The 27,742-nt window shown below is 46.2% G+C and overlaps 1 protein-coding gene across 2 annotated transcripts; it reads left to right on the top strand.

Moving 5' to 3' along the window:
- The first annotated feature begins 1,746 nt into the window (after nucleotides 1-1,746).
- Nucleotides 1,747-26,943, top strand: LOC119396241 (protein TFG). 2 transcript variants are annotated; one of them, XM_037663365.2, is made up of 8 exons: nucleotides 1,747-1,863; nucleotides 2,269-2,495; nucleotides 2,589-2,672; nucleotides 2,736-2,885; nucleotides 2,967-3,074; nucleotides 5,046-5,279; nucleotides 11,256-11,451; nucleotides 26,593-26,943. In XM_037663365.2, exons 2-8 carry the CDS (start codon nucleotides 2,273-2,275, stop codon nucleotides 26,918-26,920), a joined length of 1,323 nt encoding a protein of 440 aa, XP_037519293.1. In that variant the 5' UTR covers nucleotides 1,747-1,863; nucleotides 2,269-2,272; the 3' UTR covers nucleotides 26,921-26,943. The 2 variants fall into 2 exon arrangements, with proteins under 2 accessions (XP_037519293.1, XP_037519294.1); XM_037663366.2 differs by lacking the exon at nucleotides 1,747-1,863 and adding an exon at nucleotides 1,890-2,052.
- The last annotated feature ends 799 nt before the right edge of the window (nucleotides 26,944-27,742 follow it).

Here is a 27,742-nt window from a genome sequence, read left to right on the forward strand (position 1 = left end):
TTGGCTGCTATCCCAGCGTAGACCGTGTTGGATATCAACGATTATCTTGTTCACGGGACAAGTTTCGTGACGCGGAGCAGCTTAAGAGCTACAAATCCTTGGAGGCTCACAATTATGTCACAAGCGGCCTCGTGGAAGCCACCAAGGGTGAAAACTCTTCGTGATGGCAACATCGTCGTCGTTTCAAAGGTAGGCTGTTGCTCGCGCTTCTTTTAGCGTGCGTTGTGGACTTGTAGCCGAGATTGAGGCTCGGCGCGCAGTCTAGATTGGCCTCGTCCATCGAATAAGCTGGTCTTCCTGAAATGGAACGTACGCTGCAGTGCTGTAGTAAAATATAACTCCGAGGAGATGCATTTTATGCTGCTGCCGCGCTCACCTGTGATGAAATGCGCCCCGCCAAACGCGGTAGTGCGTCCGCCGATTCGTTCAGGTCCTTCGCGACGAATTCTGCTCAGCCAAAGAGCTCTCCGCTTTGACGACAGCTCCGTTGTCTTCGCACACTGTCCTGATATAACTTTCGGCACGATATAGAACCCTACCCGTTTAAAGTTCTCGTCGTTGGGGCTGTTTCTTGTGCGGTTGGAGCAATCGTAAACAGCGCAGTTCACCATAGCCGATTGACGCAGCTCGACGCGCAACAACGTCCTGCGGCTTGGGCACATTTACAAGTCCATGCAACACGCAGTGGTAGGGGACAGTTCCAACGCCGTACTATCGTTAATGATACACGCGAGTACATGGAATGCAGGGAAACACCACACAACACCTAGCGCGTGCACACAGCAAGCACAGTAGCAAGCGTGGGTCGGCTGCTGCACGAGAACCGCAAAAATGGCGCCCTGCTCGGAGCACCGCAGCGCCACATTGCGGCTCAGTTTCAGTGCATACTCCCTATACTAAGACGACTCGAAGGCGAAAGCCATCTTTTTTTTCCTTAGTCAATATTGATCCTCACCCGCCCCCCTCCGAAAGCTTTCCGCACCTCCAGGAGAACTTGTGTTTCGCCTAGTTGGTGCTTACTGTTTGACATTTTGACCGCACAAAAAAGACGAGGACAGAGGGAGGTACGACGACACGGGCGCACCTAACGTGGTTTTGCACAGCCTCCGTGATCGGCCCACGTTTGACCAAGCGATGATGTCATGCGATGAGGTCAGCATGTGACGACACAGTGACTTCATGATGATGTTAAATTTTTACGGTCTGTGACGTCATGATGACGTCATATGCTAACGTCATCACGTGATGATTATTTGCATCACTCGTGCTGACGGCGACGTCGCCGACGGTCAATTTTCGCGTTTGATGAAGCATCTCAGCCTTTCGCCTTGATAACATTCTAAATTAACTTTGTGCACTGATCAAACCAGTGCGAGTGAAAACAATATTGATGCATGAGAAAACTATATGTAATCTTAGAGTGAGCTCCGAAAACCCTCTTATGAGGGGGAGGGGGCAGGGGGGGGGGGAGAAGGAAGACATTTTTAAAAAATTCTTGCAGGCCTCCCTAACTGGACCTCGTAACACGACAATTTCACGCGTCAAGAAGACACTTCAAACTGCGCACTGTCTTGTGCGTCAGACCACGGCAAGAGGCAAATTCGAAACGAATAATATTTGTTCACATTTATGAATATGAAAATCAGCTAAATAACAATAACAAATCTTACATAGAGTTTATTTCTATTTGTAATCCCCGTATCGTAGTCTCTTGGAAAGCCTGTTCAGCAGATTTAATTTGGAGCACATTTTAGCGTGATCGTGTTTTCCCACTAGCAACAGTGAGGGCTGACAAAGACGTCGTGTCGTCGGTGTCGTCAAAGAGGAAGAGTTGGAGGCTGCTGTTTATGCCAAGTCGCCCGGGTGAGAAAGCAGGTTTTTTCGTTAAATTTAAGCACATAACGGACAGGTGCTGTGCATCTCAACGTTAAGTTCGAGTTTGTTTCCTCTTGCAAGTGCATTTAAGTCTGTTTCACTCGCATTCTGTCGCTGTAACGTCGAAGAGTACGTCAGCTGTCGTCAACTAACTGAAAGAAAACTGTGCGCTTTACTGTAAGTTGGTTGCCTTTGACGTCGCACACATTGCCTGTCTTTCTTACTAAAGTCGACCTTTGCTGTAATGACACCGCGGTGCTCTCAGCCCCCGCTGCGTACGTACGAGCTACGTGCAAGCTACGGGAAGTGTCATTGCACTGAAATGTTTACACATTGCGGCGCTATCAGCTGTCTACACCCGTGACTTCTCATTCGCCGTTGTATCCCTTGCAGCACGATGAACACCTTTCACACGTCATCGAATGAGGAAGCGAGCACGTTTCCTCAGCTCGATTTGAGCGGCAAACTTATCATAAAGGCGCAGCTAGGCGACGACATCCGCCGCATTCCGATCCACAACGAAGACATTACGTACGACGAGCTGATTCTCATGATGCAGCGTGTGTTCCGAGGCAAGCTTTCCAGCAACGACGAGGTCACGGTGAAGTACAAGGATGAAGGTGAGTTGAAAGCGCGTCTCGCTTCACTTCTCGTCGATGGGTGTGTCCTACCTGAGCGTGCCAACATTGGCTTTTGGTTGTGACCTTTTGCAGATGGTGACCTGATTACCATTTTTGACAGCTCAGACCTGTCTTTCGCGATCCAGTGCAGCCGGATACTGAAGCTAACGATATTCGGTTGGTGCACTCAACGTTTGGTTGCTTGGCGAGTCATTTGAAAGGTTTCTCTGGTCATCGCAGTGAACCACCAACCAGTTCCATTGGAACCGGACGAAATTAAGCACCTCAGGAAGGAACTGCAGGAAATTAGGAACGTTGTAAACCGCCTGCTGGACAGGTTCGAGCCCCGTCACTTTGTGACCAACAGCTCGGAGCCGGAGGACAGCGCGGGTGAGTCGAGCTACATGTATCGCTCATACTTTTGTCTGCGTTTTAATGAGGGTTGATGTTTCAATGAACCTTGCCCTTCAGGAAGTGCCCCACAGAAGGCCGCAAATGCTGTCGCACCAAAGGAGTTTGACCCCCTAGCTTCCAAGCAGGCTTCTGGCGACGAGCCCAATGCACAGATAAAACCCAAAGGTACGTAACAAATTTAGCCTCATGAAAGACAGTGAGGTGAGTTAAACTTACGAATATTGTCACGGCATGTTCACTTTTCTTTTATTGAATATCAATAATTTATACCTCTCAGTGCAAGCTTCTACTGTGCTTTTCCAAGCTGTTAAATGTGAAGAATCACAAGCCATTGAGACAGCGCATTGACATTAGTGTGATGAACTATGAAGGCATACCATGCCACTGAAAGCTTTTTTTTTTTCCATGATCCACACTTACAAAGAGGGATTTTGGCATCATATGTAGAGCCAAACACTGTATAACAAAATTCGATGTATATAGGAAAAAGCCTTTAACAGGAGGTATGGCTGGGACCAACGTTTTGACAAGTAGACCTGTCTTCATCAGAGCAGCAACCTTGAACTTGCTGCCTCGACAAGGCCAAGACCGCTTGTTGAAACGGCTCCAGCAATATCTCCTGTTCAAGGATTTTTCATGTCTTCACGTTTCCATCTTCCCCAAAACTAGATGTAGTAAGGTATCACACATAAAAAAACAGTAAATACATGACTGTTTTGACAGTGTCACCATATAGTGCTTAGAAATAAAGGGACTGTCTACCGTCCTTCATCGCATTTCTGTTTTGTACCGCAATTGAAAGCGTACCATCTGAAGTGTCCAACCTTACAGTGGTTTCTCTGGAAAGCGAGTAGAAATTTTTAAAACAGACTTTTTCTATCTATGTCCTGTCTTCTTCCAAATGTGCAGGGACGCCCGTAACACTGGTTACTACACGCGATGGCAATCCTTGTGCCGGTGAAAGTCGAAAAACTGAAACCTCATAGCTTCTTGCAGGATTAATCCGTTTTTGTTTAACAATTAACTGATTACCGTGATAGTCGTTTAGAACATGCAATCGGTCAAACAAGCGTCATTAACACAGCTTTTAGTCAGCGTGAAAAGCCACCACAGTCGAGCGGAAAACTTGATGTGTTCCAGCAACACTGGTATGCCGCCGTTGTGAAACTAACTGTAGTGGTTCCACTCGCGCCAAACATGCAAATAAAATGAGCATGCCTGGCCATGGCCTGGCAAGACGTGCTTCAGAGAAGGAGAGAAGGTCCGTGCTGTTTTTCAGTTACATTTAGGCGGTTCAGGCATCCTGTGTCGCATATGCGACGTGACAGCCAGCACGGATACCTTTTGAAGGCAACATCTTCACTGTGGAACTCCATAGGCTTGACTGTGTTCCGAAGTGACTTCAGCGCCGGTGAATAGTGGTAACAAGATCTCACAGGCATGGTTCGAAAATTCCATTAAGACAGCTGCGCTGCTGTTCACCCAGGATGTTTTCTTTTTTCCTTTTGACTGTGTATATCTCGCCAGAACCGCGCTCACATGGCTCGCGTTTCTGCACTAACAAAATCAGCACCACCAACTGGCGACTTTCAACACACGAGAAAAAAAAAAGCAAAAGTTGCTCTCTGATGCAAAGAGAAGCTGTCAGAAGTGTAAAAAAATACTATTCTTAGTTAGATATTTGTTTTCAAGCAAAATAAGTATCTGTTTGGGGTGTTTCACCTCTACTGATCGGTTGACCCACGTTGCTGACTCACTGTTGGGTGACTCTAGCAGTCATTTTTTCACCACTTTCAGACACAAGTTAAAAATACAATTCTTTGTTTATGGGACAAATGCATGCTCGTTGCCGCCGATGTGACAGTCTTCTCATTTTCACCGAAACCTAAAAAATTAGCCCTCGCTGACTGAGTGGTAGACTCTCCCTTTAAAATAGTTTGTCATTTGCATGGTAGAAATTACAAGGGTGTATACAGAGCAAAGTCCCACAGTTAGAAAGAGAAATAGAACTTCCTGATACAGTCAGTATTCAGTAGGATGTTCCTTTCTATATTTGTGACTTTGTTATTACGAGGTTCAAACTATAGTAGCTTGAAAAACCAAGTAAATGATCTTGCAATTGTGCTTTTGTGGCAGGTGAAAATGGCCGAGTGGGCACTCCAGACAGCATCTCGAGCTTAGATTCGGCTGCGGCCACTCAGCAGAAGCTGCATCTGCAGCAGCAACAACAGCAGCAGCAGCTTCACGCAATGCAACAGCAGCAAATGCATCAGCAGCAGCAGCAGCAGCATCACTACCCTCAGCATCCCGGGCAGCCCGGAGTCGCATACATGGGTCAGCCAGGACCACAGCAGCCTTATGCACCCCAAGGTTAGTGGATGGTGAATGTTCTGTGATGGGAGAACTTCCAGGTGAATTATGGGGCTAGTTGGTTGTCTCCTGCATTTAAGGAATTGCATGCTTATTTCCCCTACCCACTTACATTTGCTTGGGAGGGGGCACTTATTCATTTATCTTCATTGTGAAAAGAGGCTTTTGCCTTGCACTTACCTTAAACAGAAGAAATAAGGCTGTAGTAAAGAACTTTTTTAATAATGCAGATGTCAAACTTATTGCTGTTAAAACGTGTCATTTCCTTTTCTTCCTAGCCTAGATGGCTTGGTTGTGCAATACCACAATATACAGCTAAACTCGATCTAATGTAACCCTATTTTACGAAGTTCCTGATCTAACGAAGAAATTTCGATTCCCCAGCAAATGCCCATAGGGCTCAGTGTTATAATCAACCCAAATTAACGCACTAACTTGGCCACGGAACCCAATTTAACTAAGTTTTTTTCAGGAATACTTCAGTAAAAAAAGGCGGGGACTTCCTTCCAACCTTGCAGAGATGGAGAGCTTGTGCTCAATTGCGTTAGAGCTTGTGCTCTAATGCAGTTGCATTAAAACATCTAGGCTCCCTACTCACTGCGCTAGCTTTAGTTTGACGAGGCTGCACGCTGCGCCCATGCATGGAGCAATGGACTCTGCAGTCGGTAATGCTCTTACGTACCGGATGGTGCTACGGGCGGCGGTGGTTGGTTTTGTGATTTCATGGCACTAGTCATCTCCTTGCAACTTTCTGGCCCGGCCTGCTTGCACAATCACTTCATTCATTCTTCGAGTCTTCGCGTATCATTCGCCTGTCATGGCTTCACGTAACTGTCTTTCTGGCCTACATCACCCGGACATGGTGCCCCCTATGCCTGGCGACATGGGAGGTTCCATGCCAGGGCCGCCCTCGCTGACTTCTCACATTCACAGGAGTAGATTAGTGGCAAGAACAGTGGCCTGGTAGCTTTTGGTTGTTGCAAAATTACAATTTTATATTTTCAAGGACCAAAAAATTTCTGTCTCATTGTTATGAACTTCCCCATTTAACAAAATAATTAGAATGTCCCAATGACTTCATTAGGTTGAGTTTCAATTGTAGTGTATGTGTGCGTGCATGTCTTATGACCGTTCTTTGTTGTGCAGGACTGAGACTTAGCAAAAACAATGGCTCAAGCACTGAAAGCCTAGTTCGAGGAATAAAAATGTCTGAAGTCTGCTAGTGAAGGGTTAAAGGTAGGCTTGTGCGAATAGTACATTTTAGGTTCGAAGAAAATTCGAAGAAAATAGTGATTTGGTCAAATATTTCGAATCGAGTTCGAATAGGATATATCACATATTGTAAAAAAAAATGAGGATATTTGTCATGACCCAACTAACCTGCACAAAATTTTTTTTTAATTGAAACAAGGCTAGGTAGTTAGTTAATTCGGTTTTTATGGTGCAAAAGCAGCTAAGACTATGTTGCACCAGTCACAAGGTGTTGAGTAATAAACAGGGAAATGATGCAAACCAGGCATGTGCAAATGTCATTCCTTTTGGTTCAAAGGAAGTGGAAGCAACTTTGAATAGTAGCAGGATTTGACTTTCGGTAGAATGCAAGTGATAGCCTGTAAAATATGTTATGTTTTAAAATTTACTATACTTAGAACGTATAAGCCATTATAACAAGCTTTTAAACTTAAAAAATGATGAATCGATGTGAGAGTAATATGTTCATTTAACCTTGAAGTGGGGCTTCGTGGCAATGCGGATTTTTCTTGGAAAGATTCACGGCATAGCAACCCTCCACTGCAGTGAAACGACCTTTAGAGGGGGGTTACATTTGGACTAATATGCATCTATTTGTTCATTTCGAATACTTCGAAATTCTCAATAATTTAAATTCGAATCTGAGCGAATTCGAATACTGTAATATTCGTTCCAATATTCAAAGTGCTCGAATATTCGCACAAGCCTAGTTAAAGGACATGGGCTATCACAAATGATAATTTCATCTTTGTCGTGGTGTGGTGAAACTTTAGCGGTTGGGTGTTGCAGTGTTCACTTAAAACCATAAGGGAGGGCGGGTGCTCTGCAAACTTCAAAAAAAGGGTGGGTCGCTTAAATTTGAGAAAGCTTGGCTGTGCAGAACTGCCACAGCAGCATTTCTCGACAGCATTAGGCAGTGTTTGTCTGCTCATTTTGCCTGCACTGTTTTCACGAGTTCACTGCATAGTTCCAAGCTTGTGCAGTGTCATTTCAGAACTTCGACACAAAAGCCTTTCTGAATAAACTTGAAATCACCAATGAAGTGCAGTTTTCCTGCACTTGTAGCTCGTGTCTTTTTCTACAGTGTTCAGCTCATGTGGGGGTTGCGTTGCAATTCCCCGCACTTATAAATTTAATGGCTACTGTGCTGTGTGACAGTAAAATTGGCGGCGTAGCAGTCTATTTGCAATGCTGGCACATAAGCTATGGTCAGATGGAAAAGAGCCGGATACAGTTGACCCTGGACACATCAAATTCAGACATATTGATAGCTTATTGCCCATATTGAATAGTTATATAGCATCCCCTTTGATATTCTGCAGCAGCAGCAGCAGCAGCAGCAGCAAAAAATGGAGCTCTGCTAGCAAGTGTTGAACTCCCAATTACCAGTGCAGTCGATATATATCGGACACTGCAGCACTCCAGGCGTATTTCTCGGACAAGGTTTGCAGTCGCATTCGTCGGCAAATTCTTTGGCACAGCGGCCACGACATTGATGGTTTCAGTTTCCTATCATAGCTCTTTGCGGCGAATATAATCGGTGTCTGCTGCTTTGCAGCTGGTTTTTAAAACTTGAGCTGGAACTACCATATATTCCAGTGTACAGGTCACACTGTCTGGTATACACTTAATTCACTGTTCGGTGTCATACTTGAGACAGTGGTTGAGTTTTGCTTACCATTTCTCAACCTGACAAGCAGAACAAGACACCTGTATTGGTTGTTTTCTGTGGATATTTTGAAGCCTTTGTGTAACTTCAGACTTCAAAAGTGCTAGTTTTTTGCATGCACTTATTATGTATTTTTGATAAGAGTTATCTTGCATTCTCGCTTTCTTTTTCTCTTCGAAGGGCTGGACTGCATGTTTAGTGAGTAAACTTCTTTAGTTAATAGACAGTGCTGTCATAGACATTTTGTCCAAGAAAAATTTACAGCGTGGAAAAAAAACCGAACAGATGAAAAGAGGTGACATAGACAAGCGCAGACAGCACTTGTCTGTGTCATCTCTCTGTGTCTATTTGTTTCGTTTTTTTTTAGCACAGTAAATTTTTCTCATACAGTGAAGTATACAAACTCACCCAAATGCTCACATAAAACATTTTGTCCAAAAATTATTCTTCTATGCACAGGAATGCATCTACAACTTTACTCATAAAAGCATCAGTGCCTTTCATATTTCAATTCTTGATGCTTGTCTGTCTATTTCAACAGTCAAAGGAACATGATGGCTATTTGTGGACTTTCTCAAGGCATTACAACTCATCAATGTGTCTGACAAAACCAAAGGCTTATCACCAGTGCTACCTTTCCTTCTGACTGATATTTGCAAATAAAGTTGCAATTTTTATCATTTCCAAAAGCAAAATAAAGGACTCCACGAAGCACAACATATTGAGCTTGGTATGTTCAGTTTGACAACTTGATATGCTCATATGAGTGTCAGGAACTTAATGCACAAGCCATAGACATTTTTGACATGCTAGAGTAAAGTTTTAGTTGTGGATAGCTCAGGAAACTAATTTCAGTTAATTACTACATTAGTTTTACTCTCTAACGTCTTGTTTTTCTTGTAGCAGCACATTCTCCATGGCCAGAGATAAATGCTGGTGTGTGCGCATGCACTTCTGGAATGAGGGAGTAAGGTGTGGAAGACAAGCACCTGGAGATGGTAGGGATGACAGCCTAGATGGAATCACGGGGATGATAAAAGGCATAAGGATGGTTAGGTGCCGTGACTAGCTTTTTATAGAATACAGCTCCAGGGTTGCCATCACTCATTTTTTTCAGTCTCTCCTCTGCACTTGCATGCTTGTAGGGCATAGGGATAATAGAAGACAAAGCTCTGTGCATTGGACTTAAGGAACATGACTTTCCTGCCTCCTCCATTGAAGAAAGATCCAGAACTTCCATTGCTGGCACATTTGACTAAAACCAGAGTTTATTGCACGCACTACACTCCGAGCCAAACATGTCTTAGAAGTACTTGCCTGCACCCAAGGATACTTAGTACAGAACAGTTCCACTTCGGTCGCCTAAAGCACATTTTGGTGTTGCCTGGCTTCTTGTGTGCGAGAAAGTGTGCACTTGCACTCCTAACCATTCTTTGCTGTTTAGCAATTCTGTTGCGATTTGCCTTTGTAGGCGAAGTGTTCACTCCCTGAAGCCTGTGACCAAAGCTCTCAATGAGGGGGAAGAGGCTTAATAGGTCATTTAATGTGCTAAGAGCATCAAGTGCATCAACATGGCAAAATGGAGAACGTTTTGAATTATATAAGGTGGTAAGAAGCATTTTTTCGGACAATTTCATGGTTCCTGCGAAGTCCCAAAAATCGGATGTCGACTGTACTTGGGGGGAGGGGGGACAGGAAATTGTCCTTGAGTACTGCAAACTTGAGGTTGCAGAGTTGGGCGGTGGTGAGCGCATCGTCAGAGAGGTGGATGGTTGGCTGGAGTGGTGGGCGGCAAAACAGCTGCTGCCCACCGTGGCGAGAACCCTGCAGACAACGCAGCTTTGAGTACATTTCCGTGAGCGCCTCATAGTTGCCCAGGTTTGAACAGACCAATTGGGAGGCACTCTGTATATCTGTTTCCTCAGCTTAACACTGTACCAGATGTCCGACTTATTAAACCAAGCCTCCTATGGCACAATAGTTATGACGACTTCACCTTTTCATTAGCCCTACTGGAAGCACCTTTCTGTAAAAGAGGCCAAGCCCTAGCAACTGTAAGGTGTTTGGCTTTATAAAGGACCCAGGCATGAGCATTGTGGCTATGTAACCATAATGTTATGGGCACCGTGTTGTATATGTTAAAGCTTCACTCTTTTCTCAACCACAGCAAGCAAGTTTTCACTGTTGCAGCAGATGTCTTCAAAAAGAAACTGTTATGTGACCAGACTTTGTGCTTCTATGTTATTTTCTTATGCTGTGAAATTATGACTGATTGTGTGACCGATTTATTTTGGGTAGACTAAGTCCGCGTGTTTTTACGTGCTTGTGAAAATTAGCAAGGTTGACACACGGGGTGTACTGTCGTAGCAGATGCTGGGAAGCAGACAGGACAGCTCATCCTGTTGACTGTACATGTCCAATGTTAATGAAAGTTGGAGGAAAGTAACACAGAAGTAATCTGATGAGTTTTGGTAAAGGCCTGAACACACTAGCAGAAGAACACACGCGGCACAGCGGCGGTGGCAAACGCGAGCCTTCAGAGCTGCCATGTGGCAGCATTTTCGTGGCGCGAGAGGAAGGAGTTCGTACGCCATTTTTCGCGGCTCACTGCTTGGCGCTTTCTGAGGATACCAATCAGAGCGGCTCCCTCGCCCCATCCGTGACGTGCACTCGGTATAGCGGGGGGGACACGGCCAGACACTGATTGATCATGAGGCTTGTTTAGAATTGGTTTGGTCAGGCTTCTGGGGGCCAGCATAATCCTCCCCAGACTGTTTTAATTTAGCATGGCCCCTCAAAAATGCACTGTGGAGGGAGCAACGTCAGCCTTTGTACTCCCATGCAACAATCCAAAAACTTGCTGGAGTTGGTGGAACCACACCGCTGCACGCATTCTTCCGCTGGTGTATTTGGGCTTTAACTCCTCAACTACTTTCTTGGGGCAGCAATTTGAAACTGTAATGAGTTACATTTCTGAAGGAATGAATTGTAATTGGCTTCTCTCCGTACTGTAACGTGTTACCGTCTCGCTTCATTGGCTGTTGTGGTTTCTGCAGGGCATCCTCCACCGCCACAACAGCAGCAGCAACCACCGCCTCCCGCACAGCAACAACAGGCTCCTCCCGGAGGATATGCGGGTGCACCACTGCCAACGGTCAGGCCTGCCCCTATCCCGACTCCTGGGATGCCAGGCCAGCCACCGCAGGGGCCGTACGGTCAGCCCGCATACCCACAGACTTCAGTTGCGCAGAGGTGAGAAAGGACCTTTAAAAAAAACAAGGAAGCCTTTTTCCCTAGTTTCGATACTGATCCAAGACATTGTGAAACATTTGCACTGATAAAATCTGAACGTCGATGGTGTCATTTTGAACAAAACGGAAAGTGTCCTTCACATGTTACTTTTTTTGATGTCATTGTTGTCCCATGTAACGCAGTAGCAAGTCTGGAGACATAAACGAGCAAATACCTTGCTTTTGATCACAGAGGGGTGTTCCTGATAATTTCATCTTGAACTGCTCTGAGTGAAACTGGGTAGAAATTTTACGACACAGCAAAATGCTATGGAAAAGTACGAAGGTGTGCGCTATGTGGTAAATTTAATATTCAGCTTGACTCAATACAGTAAAAGCTTGTTAATTTGGATTTCACAGGACCAGAAAAATGTCCGAATCAACAGAATGTCGAATTCAAAAGTACCAGGGAAAAAATAAACAAAAGTTTGTTGCATCAATACACTTTCATTTTCTTGAGGAGTATGTAAATTCTGTACTTTATTTGCATGAGAGCAGTGTAAAAGCTGCAATTTTTCTCATCATGCGACTTCGTTCTCAATGCAAACACGATGCCAAACTCCCGTGCTTAATTAAACCGAAACATGCTCTGCACCCCTCCCTTATTCCATACCATCGCCACCCGCACCACCACACGCACGTGACGATAGTTCTTTCCCAGGGAAAATGGCCAGCAACTGATGGTTCGTCCATAGCGACGCAGCAAACGAGTTACCGTATTTACTCGATTCTACCGCGCCCTCGATTGTAACGCGCACCCGTTTTCCGCGCACCAAAAAAAAAAAAAGTAATCCATCGATTGTAACGCGCACCCATTTTCTCGTGAGAGAAAAGAACAAAAAAGTCCGTAGGAGTCAAACTTCGCGCATTCATAAGAACAAGTATTTGGGTTTTAAAGAACTAAAGTTTCAAAAAAGTACAACACAAAGTAAAAAGCGGGCCTTGCCGCTAAAACTGTCACCACTACGGCGGCGATACGAGTTGCGTAATGGATCAGTCCTCGTCGCTGTCGGACAACTCCTTGTCGCTTTCAACGCTCTTCGATTTCGGGAAACCGGCCCTGCCTTGGTCCACTGAAACCTTTTCGTGAAGCTTTGCTGTAAAAAATCTTCTGCTTCTATTTGCGCCAGTCTTGCACGCACGTTGCGGGAACTCCGAACGACCGTGATGCGGCCCGATTTCCGCCCGTCTCAGCACATGTAATAACTATTCTTTTAAATGCTGCGTCGTGGTGCACTCATCGAGTATTTGGAGTCGGCACTTCCATGCCGTCGATGCGAATGCAGAACGGGGTGACAATCTTCTCAGCACACGTACGAACTGAAACAATAATGGCAGAAATGGCCAAGGCGCGTAGGAGGCGGCCATTTTGAAATGACGATGGCAATACGATAACCGAGTTTCTTTTTTTTTTTTCGGTACTCGATTCTAACGCGCATGCGATTTTTGGACTCGTTTTACCGGAAAAAAGGTGCGCGTTAGATTCGAGTAAATACGGTACATGCCAGCATGCCTACCGCAGCTGAAAGCTCTTTCCGCCATGTTTCAGTTTCGTGACATTGCGTGTGCATTGCATCAAGTTAAAACGAAGCTGCTGAGTGCCGGATCCGCATGTGGACAAAACCCTGGTCACCAACTGATGAAGATAGTGATGCGGACAGAACCGCCTCGTTTTGGTTGTCTCCGAACGCCGTTTTCACTCTTGTGCGTCGCACGGACCGGCCGAATTAACCCCTCCTTTATTCAGAATAGAGTCCGAATTGCTGCCTAATGTGACCGAATTAACGAGTCTTTGGTTCTATTAAACAGTGAATATGCTGGCCAGGACCAGGGAACACGTGTGAATTATCCGATTTTCCGAAATAATGGGGCTCGAATCAGTGAGATTTTGCTGTACCAGCACACAAGATGGACGAAAATCGCCTACAGTGGAACCTCTACAGTCAAACCTCGTTAATACGTACCCGCTTTAAACGTACTAACGGTTAAAACGTAGCTGCGACGAATCCCCGACCGAGTCCCATAGAGCCCAATGCATTCGCTGACCGCTTAAAGGAGTGGTGACAGAAAATTTGTGAACCTCTGTTTTTTGCTGTTAATCAATGGCTACTGACTCGATAATAGCGGCAACGAAACTCATTTGCCCCAGCGCGAGACGAATGTTTAATTATATGCTCGAATGTTACGACCGGAGGCAGTTTCGATTTCGAAGAGCACTCGGTAGCCCCGTGACGTAGATGGTCTACTTGGTAAACAAGACCGCAAGAACCAGTGACGTCACTGGTCAGCTTCTGCTATGTTGTCAGTGCTGCTGTTTCGTTTGCTGTGTTGAGCAGGTGTTGAGCGTTGCGAGTGCTTGTTTCCTCGATTGTCAAACTACGTTGCTCATCTAGTGCGGCGATGGACGAAAGAGCTGGCAGGAGTGTAAAAATCAGTAAGAAATGCTCGATTCACTTTGCGAATCTCGCCGGTAGCTGCGATTTTGCTCTTGTAGCCGTTGTCCAACTGAAACGACGTTTTCCGCCAGGCTTGGAGTAGCCGCAGCATTAGACGTGCTGAAACATTTTCGCTCCGATCATTCGTAAAGTAGCAGGATGAGAAGTGACGAAGGAAGCATTGAAATCACAACATTGTCACTCTGTAACAGTGTTTATGCGTAACATGCAAATGACGTGATGTACGCTTTACTGACTCGTTCTCAAGGCATTCCAATCCCACGTACGCACGTCGGAGGGTCGAAGCAGTTATCTGTCCACTACGCAATATGATCCCGGCAGCAGAGAGCTTTAGTTCGTCTGTAGACTTCCTATCGTTTGCGGGCACCTGGTTACCGGAGCTGTTGACGGCTGCAGCAGCAGCAGCAACTGCGTACAACTGCGGAGCCCGTAGCGACATCTTGTGGCGTTTTGTCCAACTACAATAATTTTTTTTCGATTTTTTCCGTCGCGTTGTAGTTCTTGTCGGCAAAAAAAGCAATGAGAATGCTGTGAGATGCTAATTATGTCACTGCAAATGCTTTACATAGAATCAGTAAGCGGGTAAGTCGCTGCGATGTTATATTGTAGGTCTCTGGTTAGGCTACGCATCATCAGGTGTCGCTACCAGCTTTGTCGGTCTCGTACACGCCTCCGGTAACCCGGCCAGAACTCGTGACGTACGTGGTATCCACTCGGTGACCTCATCGTCTTTTGCTTCTATTTCCGATCCGGCACTTTCACGAACTTCAAAACTCAATTAAAATACCTTTTAGGCTGTATTTGTGGCTGATATTGTACAGATGGCACCTATATGCACCCATTAGTGTGATTCAACAGTCAAATTGTGTCCGAATTTTTGTGTCACCACTCCTTTAAGCCGTAGTGGTTCGCCCTATGCCTACCGGTTAGTGCGTACCCTGCGTACCGCGATAACTTTTTGTGCCATAAAATTTTACTGTGCTGCTCAACTTCCTGACGCCAGAATGTGCTGCCAAAGGTCTTCCGCCTTTTTGAGAAGTGCGCAGATCAGTCGATCCCCGATTCCGACTTCCGCGCGATTGCGGCGACGCCTTTGCGGGTAAGCATCGGGAAAGAACGAAGGCGAGGTGGCGGCCACCGACGAACGCACCGACATGACTTATCGCCGACAACCTTATCACAATAAGTATCTTCAGCTATCTGCTCGGGCACGCGTGCGGCGCAGCGCTACTTTTTAAGCCTACTGCACGCTTTTATTAGGCGACAACCTGAACGCGCTGGGCCGCCGATCGCTGCCGCTTCGTTGTGCGCGGCCGTCTTCAAGGCTGAAGTTGAATTAATGGCACAAATGCTCAGGTAGGGTCGAAGAACTTCAACCACGTCGAAGAACTTCAGCCCGACAGCAAACGCTACTAAGCCGTCATAAGGCGCGCACCGCTTTGTAGAAACGAAAGCAGATCGCTGTTGCATAGTTAGCGTTGCGGGTCGCGGGCGCCGAGAAACCTCGCTGCATTGACGCTATCACACTAAACGCACGTGTACGATACTGCAAGCGTAGCGCGGTTGTAACCATACTGCAAGCTTTTATTAGGCGACCACACAACGCGCCTCCGTCCACTGCCAGGACCGCTAGAGAATCGCGGAGTGCGCATCGCTTGCATGAAGCTCGTCATCGCTGCGTTAACCGAACAAGCTACTCGCCGCATCTGTGCACGATCTGGAGCGAAGTGGGTACGAACGACATTCCCACGATAAATGCGCGCGTGCGGCACAGCAAGCGGCCCGGTAGTGACGGCGTGAGCCGAGTAGGCGACGCGCTGCACACAACTAGCCGGGAGACGATCGGCTCCCGGCTCCACGCGGCCGTACCGCGTTTCACTGGAACTGTCAGTTTTCGTTTAGTGGCAGATCGCGGTTAGACGCACACACATATACCGCGGAAATCACACTGTCCCTTCTGTCGCTATGTCGGTCACTGCGTTGACCACGTATCAGGGACCCTGCAATAGTTTCGAAATGCTCTTCGGCGTCGCCACTACGCGTTATCGGGCGGTCGTGCGAGTGTGCCAGGAAAGAAAAGGCTTTGCGGTGGGTACTTTAGGCAATATTTGCTGTGGCACTCTATTTATTTGGGCGATGGCGTACGCTAGGAGATGCAAATTTGTACTTGGTGTTTAATGCGTACTACCGTTTAGTGCGTAGTTATGCCGCGTTCCCGGCAGGTACGTATTAACGAGGTTTCACTGTATTAGACATTCCCCTGGTCATGCGACGACCCGCATTTTGCAACGAATTGGTCTCATCTCGGCAAGATCGCCATAGAAGTACTAATGTATTCAAAGCCCTCATTATGCGATGCAATTCTACACCTGCCCCTCTTTGTACGGCACCCCTCTGCTATTGTCTGAGGAAAAAAAAAAGAAATAAAGCCGTAAGTACTTGCACGCTGGCACATCAGCACACTGCGGCCGGATGATTATGCGTGCGCAGCCCTCCATTGCACTGCCACTGCAGGGCTTCTTCGATTTTCACACTTTACGCTGCTTCTTGCGACTCATGGACTGCCAGAGCTAGGCAGAGCCAGCCAGAGTGCATTTGTTTTTGTTGCGGTGCTCCGCCCACTGTGCGGTGCACTTCCACCGCGTTCATTGTTCCCTGACTGGCTGGTTCTGGAGTGACCGCTGTGAGCAAATATATTCTCGAGCTTCACTTTCGAGGATGTGATAACTTCAGAAGATTTTGTGTCACTGCATCGGACGTGTTGGACAGTGATGTGTTGTGCAAACCTTGACCTGGTTAAGCTCATCTACGTCAGCAGCGTGGTACAGTAAAACCTCGTTCATTCGGATCTCAAGGGAGTGAAAAAAATGTCCGAATTATCCGAATGTCGAATTAATGAATGCATAACAAAAACGCACATTTTGAATTCCTTTATCGCATACCTTTATTTTGAGAAGTAGTCCGTGATGCTTGTTTGTTTTTTTGTGGACAGCTGGGTGGCAAGGACTAGTTTCCGGGCATGTGACAAACCCTCTAGCGCAAGAGTATTGCCTGGGACATCGTAACAAAACTCCTCTAGAACGACGAGAGCGTCCGCGGCTTCTTTTGCGGTACGGCGCACCAGGCATAGTTCATCGCACGGGTCTTCCTCGGACGCCTCATCCATCTCGCAGATGCCTTTAAAGGAATCTATGTTCATTCGTAGAGCGTACCTCTCTGCTTGTGCGCATATAAGTGGTCCACTCAACGCCAGCTTCGACTCGCGTGCAGTAACAATCCACTGCAACAGCGCTTTCTCCGGTTGTGGGTGGGCTGCATTGAGCAATCACCCCGCCACGGTGGTCTAGTGGTTATTGCACTCGACTGCAGACCCGAAGGTCGCGGGATCAAATCCCGGCCGCGGCGGCTGCATTTTCGGTGGAGGCGAAAATGTTTGAGGCCCGTGTACTTAGATTTAGGTGCACGTTAAAGAACCCCAGGTGGTCGAAATTTCCGGAGCCCTCCACTACGGCGTCTCTCATAATCATATGGTGGTTTTGGGACGTTAAACCCCAGATATTATTATTATTATTACTGCATTGAGCAATCGCTTTCGTCTGGCGTGAAATTTCTCACCCTCAAACGCTTCCCTTATTTGAGCCTCGTTTTTCACGTACGTCGATAGCGTGCTTCTTTTTACGTCGAACTGACGCATCGCCTCTTCTCTGGAAGCGCCGTCTTTGAGTGCCTTTAGTATCTTCACTTTATTTGCCAAGTCCTTCGCCGCGTACTTCGCGCGTTTCGCCGGTTCTGATATTGCGGCAGGGTGATATATCACACCACCACTATGGCTCGACCACCACCTCGCGCACCGACACTTCCGATACGCCGAACAGCGCACCGAAGAGGGGGAAAAAAGCACAACCGACGTCTGCAAGTCCGCACGCTAACCGTCGGAGGCCTTGTTTCTTTGTTATCCGTTCTCCGCTGATGATGATGAAACTGTGGCTTTCCTTTTGCATCCTAGCCTTCAATTACAAATGAAAAGAAATGCGTGCTCCAAAACGCCAACTTGCGTCCCCTTTCATAAGTTTTCGAAAAAAAAAGCGGTTTTCCTTGGCCTCCGCGATCGGCATCGACAGCGCACCGTTGCTGCCGCAGCCCATCTCGGAGACCATAAGTTTGCACATGTGTGGCAAAGAAAATGCAATGTGATAAATATTATGGCCTCCCAGACGCAGTTTCAGTTTCGCCGTCTTTGGCTTGCCTCCAGTCCGAATTAACCAGTGCGCGTGCAGTATTGCGTCGAATTAGCGAATGTTTGTTGCCATAGGGCTATGAACATTTTTGAAGGGAGGGTGTGGGAATGACAAATTATCCATATTTCCGAATTAACGGGGGCTGAATTAACGAGATTCTACTGTAGCTGCGAACTGGAACTAACTGTAGCTGTCGTGCGGCTGGGCGCCATGTTGTCCGCATTTTTTTCTTATGGTCGCAGCTGTTCTGAATGTGCTGCTGCGTTGCTGCAGTTCATGCAAACATGCTGACTGTAGCTGTGCCTGCTGGAAAACCCAGCAGTGTTGCTGGCACTGCGGTATGTCGATTGTGTATAGTTAACAGGTCGTCACATAACTGTCTACCTTGCACAGCTGCACAACCCTGTCGATTTACCAGTTTTGTGTCTGGCATGCATGGACTGTAGCAAGCATGAGAAAATGTTGAGAACTGAGGGGTTGCAGCGGAACACCATAACAACAGGAGCAGCGTACCAGGTTTCTGGAACAGAAGTGCGTCTATGGCGAGTTGGGCTAGTTGGTAAACGTTCATGATGAAGTAGTACCTGGAAGTACACCGAAGACTGGGACAAAGTAAGTGGACAGGACAGGCGTGTATGTGTCGTCATTCTTATTTTCCTTGTCTTTCACAGCCAGCACCAAGGCACCAGCTGAATGCATTTAGCTTAGCCTAGGTGCATTGCCGCGTGGGTGGGCGCATAATATCAAGAGCATGATGTCCTCCACTCTGCCTTCGTTGGCATGTTAGGTTTTCGGGGTATCCGGGCATTTGCTCTGAAGGTTCGTTCACACCTGCGACTAACACCAGTCTTGTGACCAACTTAGTCGCAAATAGCCACTTTGGTCACAAAGTGACTGCTTTGGCTCAGTCGTGCGCTGCTAGATTTGGCAGCGAAGCTGTCCTAGTCTTGCTTCTGCCGCAGCAGTCATTGTGCACAGAAAACTCTTGCAGGTCCATTGGCGGAGCCAGTAGGTCACGTGATCTAGCTTTGACCAATCAGGTTTAAGTGTGCGCATTTCAGACTTAGTGGTACATTCATGACATCACAAGGCGTCCGCTGAAATGCCATTGGCTGTGTTGGCGGCTCACATGATCTCGCTTCAAATAATCGGGTGTAAGCACGTTCATTTCAAATCTAGTGGCTGATTCACGACATCACATGATCTCCCTAGCCATTCATATAGACTCGTGTGCTTTCCTAACCACAAGTGATCTCGCTAACCTATCATATTGACTCGTGTATAGACATCGCCATGCTGAAGAAGCAGCGTGTGAGCACGCGAAGTGGAGGCCAAGCGCCAGCGTAGAGCCGACGACTCTGAACTGCGAGCTCGCAAAGCGCAGGCAATTCGCCAGTTAAGAGCACAAGACTCCGAACTTGAGAAGCCAAGGCAACATGGGAACGAAGGGTTGGTGCAGCAAGGGCCACTGCAAGGAATTTCGCAAGGAAGATCACCACAGATAGACAGCTCACTGTACGACCATATTCACAGAGTGGATGGGCCATGTTTTTTTTTTTTTTTTTTTTCAGTGGCAAACTTCTGAAGCATTCAGATGCACAGGAGCAAGGTGTCAGCTTATTTTAATCGGTAATGGCAATACGAGTAGATGTGAATTCTTTGTGGCGACGGGTATAGGTCGCACGTAGGTGTGAACATCGGTCCCCCTGAGCCACTTATTGGACTCCAGTAGCAAATGAAGGTGCAACAAGTGTTAGTCACTGTTTTGAACGAGCCTCGACACATTGTCTTGCAATTAATATAATGAGGGCAGGTTGGAGGGGTGTCAATTTTGTTGAGCATATGCAGCCAGCAAACATTTACTGATTGTGTAGACCACGAGTCAATACGCTTTTTCATGATTTTCCCCATGATTCGATTATGTGAATTTCAGGAGATAACAAATACCTCATGCTATGCTGTGAGATTCACATTGCAGAGATTTTAGTGTGTTTGGACAGAAATGAACTGACAAGCTCAGCTTGCAGTATTGCCTCCATAAAGTGGTTGGCCAAGATATGGGACATTTTTCAAGAAATCTCCGGCTGTCGATGCCAAACCCTCGTACGGTGCCTGCCATTCGCTCTTCCGGGGTTCTCTGATCCCTCTCTGCACACTATAGCAGCCATGAAATGGTCTTAAGAACCTGCTGTTCACCGCAAAGCTGGTGATAACACAATTTAATTTGGAGATACGTCCGCCATCACCGTTGCCTACAGTATCCCAAGAGCACACCGATTACAATATTAAAGAACCACGGCCAGCATTAGAAGGAAGCTGAAGTACTTTTTAAGAAAAATTACTTCGGAGTGGGCCATGACAGTTTCATCCCTGCTGAATTAGAAAAGTGACGTGAGAGTCCCCAAAAGTAAAACGCAAGTAGCTTTTTTTGGCAAGAAACAGTACAAAAACCTCTTAAGCTTCCCTTTAAGGGCAAGACAGACTAGAAGCTTATGGCACCTAACGAGTATGAACAGCTGTGTATGAAGATGTTGAGGTGCTGTTTACATTGACACCATATTTTCTAGCATATAACCCACCCCTGCACATTACCTGCTACCCCACATACAAACCGCGGAAAGTTGGACTTAAAAAAAAAAACGTATTGCTGCGAAGAGATTTCCCTTGTATTACCGTGAAGCAGTGCCGTGAAGCCAACTTGCACATCACAGTTCACACCGAAAATACTATAGTGAATTCTTTAAAAGTCTGATAGTATCGAATTGCACAATATATCGGACTAATTACCTTTTTTTTTTTTTTTGCAAGTTCAATTATGCAGGTTTGACTGTAGTTTAAAAAATAAATGTATAGGCAGCGGCGCTCAGTCTGGTCCACGAAATAAAGGTACAGATAACCTGAATAAGCCCCTGGCACGAACCTGCACTGCTCCAAGGAAGGCAGAATAAAGTAATTTTGAAAAATGGCAGCCAATTTAATTAGAGGAGGTGTGAGCAAATCTTTATTCTCACCTTAAAAGAAATTGAATTTAATGGGCATCTTCTTTTCGATAAAACTAGTCCAATAATTGCCTGTGCATTAGATATGATTATGAAAATGAAATCGAAACCACATTGGCAACAACGTCCCATCAGAGGGGTCGGACGTAGTGTCATCGTCATCATGAAATGGTGACAGAGTGCATTTTTTTGCGAGTTCGCATAGGTTGATTTCGTGCACAACTGACCTGTGTGTGTCGTATCTGCTTCCACAAGTGCACTTGGTGATGTGCCGCTCTCATTATAATAAACTCACGTTGCGGGAAAGTTGTTTTGCACACTGAAGATAGCTGCATCACTTCGTTTTTGTATACTCAAGGCCTATGAGCATGAGTAGTACAAACAAAGCATGGTGTAGAAAAAATAATTTAGGTGTTGAAACTCCGCCCCACGGTGTGGCCAGATTGTGTTCAGCGCTTTCGGTCCCTCTAGGCCCCCACGTCGCAGCGTCCCCCACGCAACTGTGGCCGGCACATGTACTATACAGGCAAACAGGGGTCCCACCTGTTGCTCAAAGTCACAGTGGAGCGTTCAGTGCCGTGGCGTGTATCACGTGCGTTCATTCGTCTGGTAACGGCAGCAGGTATTTATCGGCAGGACGATGCACTAAACAACCAACGTTGTCGGAGGCAACTGTGGCACTCGCCGCATGTCGCGTTTTCCGTTACATAAAAAACACGGCATGCGTTTCCAGCTCTAATTGCTAGCGTGCCATAGCCGCATTTACTGTCTTGGAAATTCACATTTTCCGTGAAGCGCTGGTTGACACAGCAATGCCTTTTTGTCATGAAGTTGCCTCATCCCACCGATAGGTATCCGCCACGAAGTATTTTTCTTACACCGTGGTATCCGCTGCCATCATCGGACTGACGGGTGCCCATTGTTGTTATTCTATCTGGTCAATCGCATCTCGCGAGTGTTCTCCCCTAAAGAGTATATATCCAGCACTGTGAGCATGACAAAACATGGACAACAGCTCGAAACGCCACTGACACCCACTTCGGTAACATTGCTTCGTTAACCGAAGGAGAGAAAAAAAAAGAAAGACGTGCCTCTGCCTCGTCGCACTTGCAGCGCCCTCGCGCTACTGTGGCCGGTGCATGTACTATAGCGGAACATTATCTGGACGCGCTCTCCGTCACGGCGCGAGGAGAGTGTCAACACCTAAAGTATTTTTCTTATATCGTGAAACAAATGGAGATCTTCAGCACCATGTAAACCAGGCAAAGTTTTCATGACTGAAAACAGGAAGACTTGCTTGTTGACAATCTCAAGCAACTCTATGTAGATCAAACTTGTCTAGGTAATGGTCCTTGAATAAACGCACGATCCAGGCGTATCCAGAAACCATCTTAAAAACCACTATAAATGAGTTGCCTCAGAAAATGAATGCCAGGAGAATAAGTTTCCCGTTCTATCAATGCAAATTATACTTGTCTCTCTTTCTCTCTCTTTTTATTTTTTAATCGTCATCATAGGGGCACGTGAGTTTTATGTTAAAGGGGCCCTAACACTTTTTCAGCATGGTGAGAAAGTGCTACCGATTGGTAGTCAAGGCTCCTGAGAACATGCGAGCCAAACATTATAGCACAGCCCGCTGCTTGTAATTTACAATTAATTCTCAAAGTCAGCTAGAAAATGCTTGCTCTTCTCTCGACAAATGTCATAAACCCAAATGACCATGCCATAAACACAAAGTCCACGGACATTGACTGATTTGAACATCGTGGGCTGCATAGTTACTGCGGCGTGGCTGCATGCTCGCTCGCGATGTAGGTAAGCTGCACATTCCAAAAAAAAAATAGATCAAGTGCTGAGAGTCATGACACACTGACGAACAGTTGTAGCTTCTTGCCAGGGTTGCCACTGACTTTCGAGTAAATGTCGCCAAACGACGAGCAAAAAGTCGCCAAAAGTCGCCATTTTTTTACAAATTTCGCCAAAAAAGTAGCCATTCTAGATATGTGCGGCATACCCAGTAATAAAAATTTCCACTCACGTATAGCCCGTAGAATACAGTACCATCCAAGACCCTTAAATTATATTGACGTTTCTCGATGCCAGTCGTATCGCCCGCTTCACCATGGGAGTGCATGGTGCTGCTTCTCCGACTAGCCGCAAGATGTGCGTGGTGGCACGAGGGTGAATGAACGAAACGCTCATGATATCCTTCCATCCGTGTCCTCTCGTTTCAAAGCTAAAAGTGGGGTATAAACCTTGGGCGATAACCGTAAAAGCATTATTTGTAGACAGCTTTATGTACCCTTATATGAATTAAAAGGATTAAAATGTTTATTGAAGGTAACAGGACAGAATTCTTACAGGAACCGATCATTAGTGAGTCTTACACCTTTTCAGTGTGAACTAATATGATAACGGACATCACCGACCCTTTCTTATAGTTACTTATATCTACACGCGTCAATCCGATGCGTTATTGCTGTATAACAATGTAAAATGTTATATAGCAATTGTTTTTATTGCACACGCTCACCGAGAACAGTGAAAAATGCCTCAATAAATAATTTTTATTGCAGAAATAGCCGCGCATCCGCCTCTCTTCGCTATTCCAAAACAGTCTTTGCGAGCTGAACTGGGGGTACTGCACCAGCGAATAAGTCGCCAAGCTATTCAGAGCAGTTGGAGCTTTGGCGGAACAAATGGTCGGGACACGCGGCCAACCCGTCGTCTTGCTCCTTCAGATGCGAAACTTCAGATAAGCTTAAAGCACGTAAAGCCATAAACCTATAGTCAATCACTGCCCCCTCGCGGTTTGCAAGGCAGTCCGCTGACTTACATTTTGCTAGAATGTCGCTGGGGGACGTTCCAGTACCTCCTGCATCTTAGATGGCATCCCGAACTAAGGATCCCACTCACTGATCTTATTTTCACAGAACATCAAATAAACGTTTTATTATCTCTCTAGATGAATTGAGGAGGTACACACTAGTTACAGGACGGACATACCGAATGACGCGTAATGTGCACATTCAACTCGTGGGTCTAAAACCAAGAAAAGTACTGAGAATGTTGCCGGAAGACACTGAGCTTAGGATTCAGAACTCGGTGGAGACCTAAGCCGAAAATCGCCAAAAATTCGCCATGTCGCCATTCATAATTTTAGGTCGCCACGGGCCTCTCAAATTCGCCAATTTGGCGAAAAGTAGCCACCATTGGCAACCCTGCTTCTTGCCCCCTTGTCTCCCCCCCCCACGTGAGAGAGAAAACGCTTTAAGCGTGCCACGAATCCCTGTAACTCCGCTCGCACTTAACGGATCCTAAAAATTTTGGCAGCAGTCGATTCGTGAGGCAACAAACTCCTTTAATGAAACCATTCAATCATTACGTCGAAAAGTGTAGCAGGGCCCCTTAAAAAAAAACTGGCATCATTACATTGGGGTTCATTTTTGTTTTAAACCCGCAAAAATTGGGGGTGCATTAGATTCGAATAAATATGGTATTTTTGTTCTTTGACAGTACCAGAGAGGCATCCTACAAGGAGGAGTCAGTGTAAGATTGCATCGTATAATCAAGGCTTTTAGTACTATAGGGGTATTGTCAGGACCAAACCAATTCATTGTAAAATGCAGGTCATTTGCATAGCCGGGAGACCTATAATCCAGATTCCAGTGCACTTGTTCTCATTCAAAGGGGTGTACCAAAAAACATTGATTTCTGAAAGTTTATTCGAAGTTAATTTTTTCTTAGTCAAGACTAAATACTGCGTGGTCGCAACAGCCTTAGGCACCGAGCCATGAGCTTGCTTCACTGCATTGCATGCTCCTCTGTGGCAACAGAGTATGCTGCCATATTGCCACACACGCTCCTTTCTTTCTATTTTTTATGTTACCGGCCCATTACACGTGTAACTACTGCCTTGCGCAAACTGCTCCAGAATAACTGGGAACCTTCCAGATTATTTTAGAACCTTCCAATCACATTATGCGCACAACACGAACATTAGAGTTTATTCTGGAACTTATGCGGCCACTAGCGGCAATGCTGGAATCTTCGATGGCACATGCGTAAATGCTGACACGCTTTACCACTTGGCAGATCACTGTTCTCGCCGCTGTCTGTGTACTGCTTCCATTGCTTGTATTTTGCCGCTTTCATTTTCCGGGCACAAGTTCGCCCAAATAAAGAGTTTGATCTTGAACACGGCAACTGCTGCCTTCGTCAACGTCACGACCTCGTGACAATATGTGTCACATTTCGAGTGATGTGGCATTTGGCGCTAGATCCACTCAAGAGAGAGCAAGGTAATTTGAGGACGCTTACCTTTGATGTGTAAGAAAGCTTAGTGGCCATAAGTTGCTTGCGAGGATAGCTGTTGTGGACTTTTCTTCTCCTCATTCAAAATAATGCTGGCTGCTGTCGTCAATATCATAGGCTTGAAGAAGGCCTTCTTGTGCACTCTCAATGCGGGGGTATTACTGAGGCTATATATCGCTTAATCACAATGTTCTAGTATCCTGCTGATGTTATCAGGTGCAGGTAAAATATCTGCTTTGTGCAGTGTCTATATTGGTGCAAAGCTTCAGTGGGGTCATGAAGTTCGCACTAGGAAATCATGCAGGCATTACAAAGCTGTCATAAGGTCATCGCTCTGCTCAACAAGGGTACCATTATTGTCATAAACAATGTTATACAGCTTTCTCAGAGACATATGTTTATATTTGGCAAGAAAGCCCCCTTCAGTTCTTGGTGCTGAACAACTTTATTAGCATGAAATCAATTTTAGCTCTCTTACGTGATGTTAGATTAATTGTTACCAGTTCTGAAAATTCGTAGAACATTCTCTCAATAGAGGTTGTGGCTGCAGCAGTAGGATCCAGGAGAGCACTTGGCTCCAAGACCTTGTGTTGAAGACCCAGGTAAAATAGCAGTGGTAATGGTATGAAAACATTTCAGTTTACTTTCCTATCCTAATGCATATATCATTCATACTTGTGGTGCACTTCATCAATGATTGTCATTATAATAATAGTTATGTGTTTTCTACATATATTAGCAACTGTTTGAAGGTCAGTGCAGCCTGCTAAGCCTCATAACACTTACTTTTCACTGATCAAACCATCGACAACTGGTATAGGGTATAGAAACCGGGATAGAAATGACACACACACACACGCACACACACAGAGAGAGAGACAGAGCCTTTCCTTTGTCCCTGTTCTTGTTGCGCTGCTCATTGTAACACACATTAGAACCAACTAGCCAGTCAACGTGTTTTATCCGAGACTACCTAACGCTGTTATGTAGTTCACTTCGGTGTTCCCTGGCTCTCTTGCCACAAAGGCCCACATATCGTCATCGTGTAAATTGGCCAACACTTGTGTGGTTTCCTGTGTTCTCTTCCTCTCTGCAGCATGCCACACGGGCAGCCCTTTCCGCCGGGTGCCACCCCCACTGGAACACAGGGACCACCGCAACCAGGTCCTCCCCAACCGGGCATGCCCCAGGGCCCCCCTCCGCAGCCAGGGCAACCGCAGCCTCCATACGGTGGTGCCCCACCCGTGTCACAGGCCTACCCAGGCTACCCACCCCACGCTGCCCCCTCCTCCCAAGCTGGCCCCTACCACTCAAATCCCAGCCCAACTCCAAGCAGTGCCGGGAATCCTTACGCCAGAGGAGGGTCCCTCCCCACCTCCTATCCGCGGCCAGCACCCGCAGCTTATCCCCAGGGGTACCAGTAACATGGAGCCAAGCGATGGCTACAGTCTTTCACCTCGCTCTCTCTGTTTCTTCTTGTAAGTTGAGCAAAGAGGTGTCAGGGTGGAGAGATGGGGTAGCCAGCTGATGAGCAGATTCCCGCTTGGACTAATGGAGCGGTAGGCAAAGGCACGGGCGCAATGGAAGTTCTTCCGACTCTGTGTGCAAATCAATTCGTGGACCACTAGCTAGAGGGAAAGGCACTTCTACCGCAGAATCTGTGAAGCAATCGCAAATGCAAAATCATGTGCTTAAGGACAAGTGGCCCAGAATGCTGAGGGCATATTTTGTTTTGTGCCAAGATAGTTTGGCGGAAGAATGTGCAGGTCGACGCCCTCAGTTTGTGAAACGGATTTGCTTGGCTTGTCTAGCTTTTCTCTTTAAATGCATGAATAAGAAAATATAAAAATTTCGTGAGGTAGGTGTAATGCTGCTTTGCTGAAATGTGGGCAGTTCTTTTGCATGCATGTGTAAACTAAAGATCAGGTGTTTTAATGTTGCAAAGATCAAAGGCTTTCCACTTGGTGCTTTTCTTGTACGTATTTGAATATGTTTGTGAGATGAATGTAGATTTCTGTTGCCGAACGTCTCAGTGCTTGATTCATTTAACATACGGTGATAGTGCTCAACTTTTGGCAGCCCCATTGCGTCTAATGTAATCCGTGCACTCGTGTTTAACATTTCGGCGTTCGACTTATTGTCAAGAAGCTGCCTTAGTGCATAGTGATGCTGCCCAAATTGTGTTTATGAAATTTATCGTAATTGGCATGTCGAAAACAATGGATTTGTGCTTGGCATGTTACGCA

The sequence above is a fragment of the Rhipicephalus sanguineus genome, chromosome 6 (genome assembly GCF_013339695.2).
Source record: "Rhipicephalus sanguineus isolate Rsan-2018 chromosome 6, BIME_Rsan_1.4, whole genome shotgun sequence".
Classification (NCBI taxonomy): Eukaryota; Metazoa; Arthropoda; class Arachnida; order Ixodida; family Ixodidae; genus Rhipicephalus; species Rhipicephalus sanguineus.

Excerpts from the sequence above, each read along its gene's own strand:
- LOC119396241 (XM_037663365.2), top strand. The coding sequence starts at position 2,273 with ATGAACACCTTTCACACGTCATCGAATGAGGAAGCGAGCACGTTTCCT. Across the intron at positions 5,280-11,255 it reads GCAGCCTTATGCACCCCAAG|GGCATCCTCCACCGCCACAA; the intron begins GTTAGTGGATGG and ends TGGTTTCTGCAG. Across the intron at positions 11,452-26,592 it reads CAGACTTCAGTTGCGCAGAG|CATGCCACACGGGCAGCCCT; the intron begins GTGAGAAAGGAC and ends TCCTCTCTGCAG.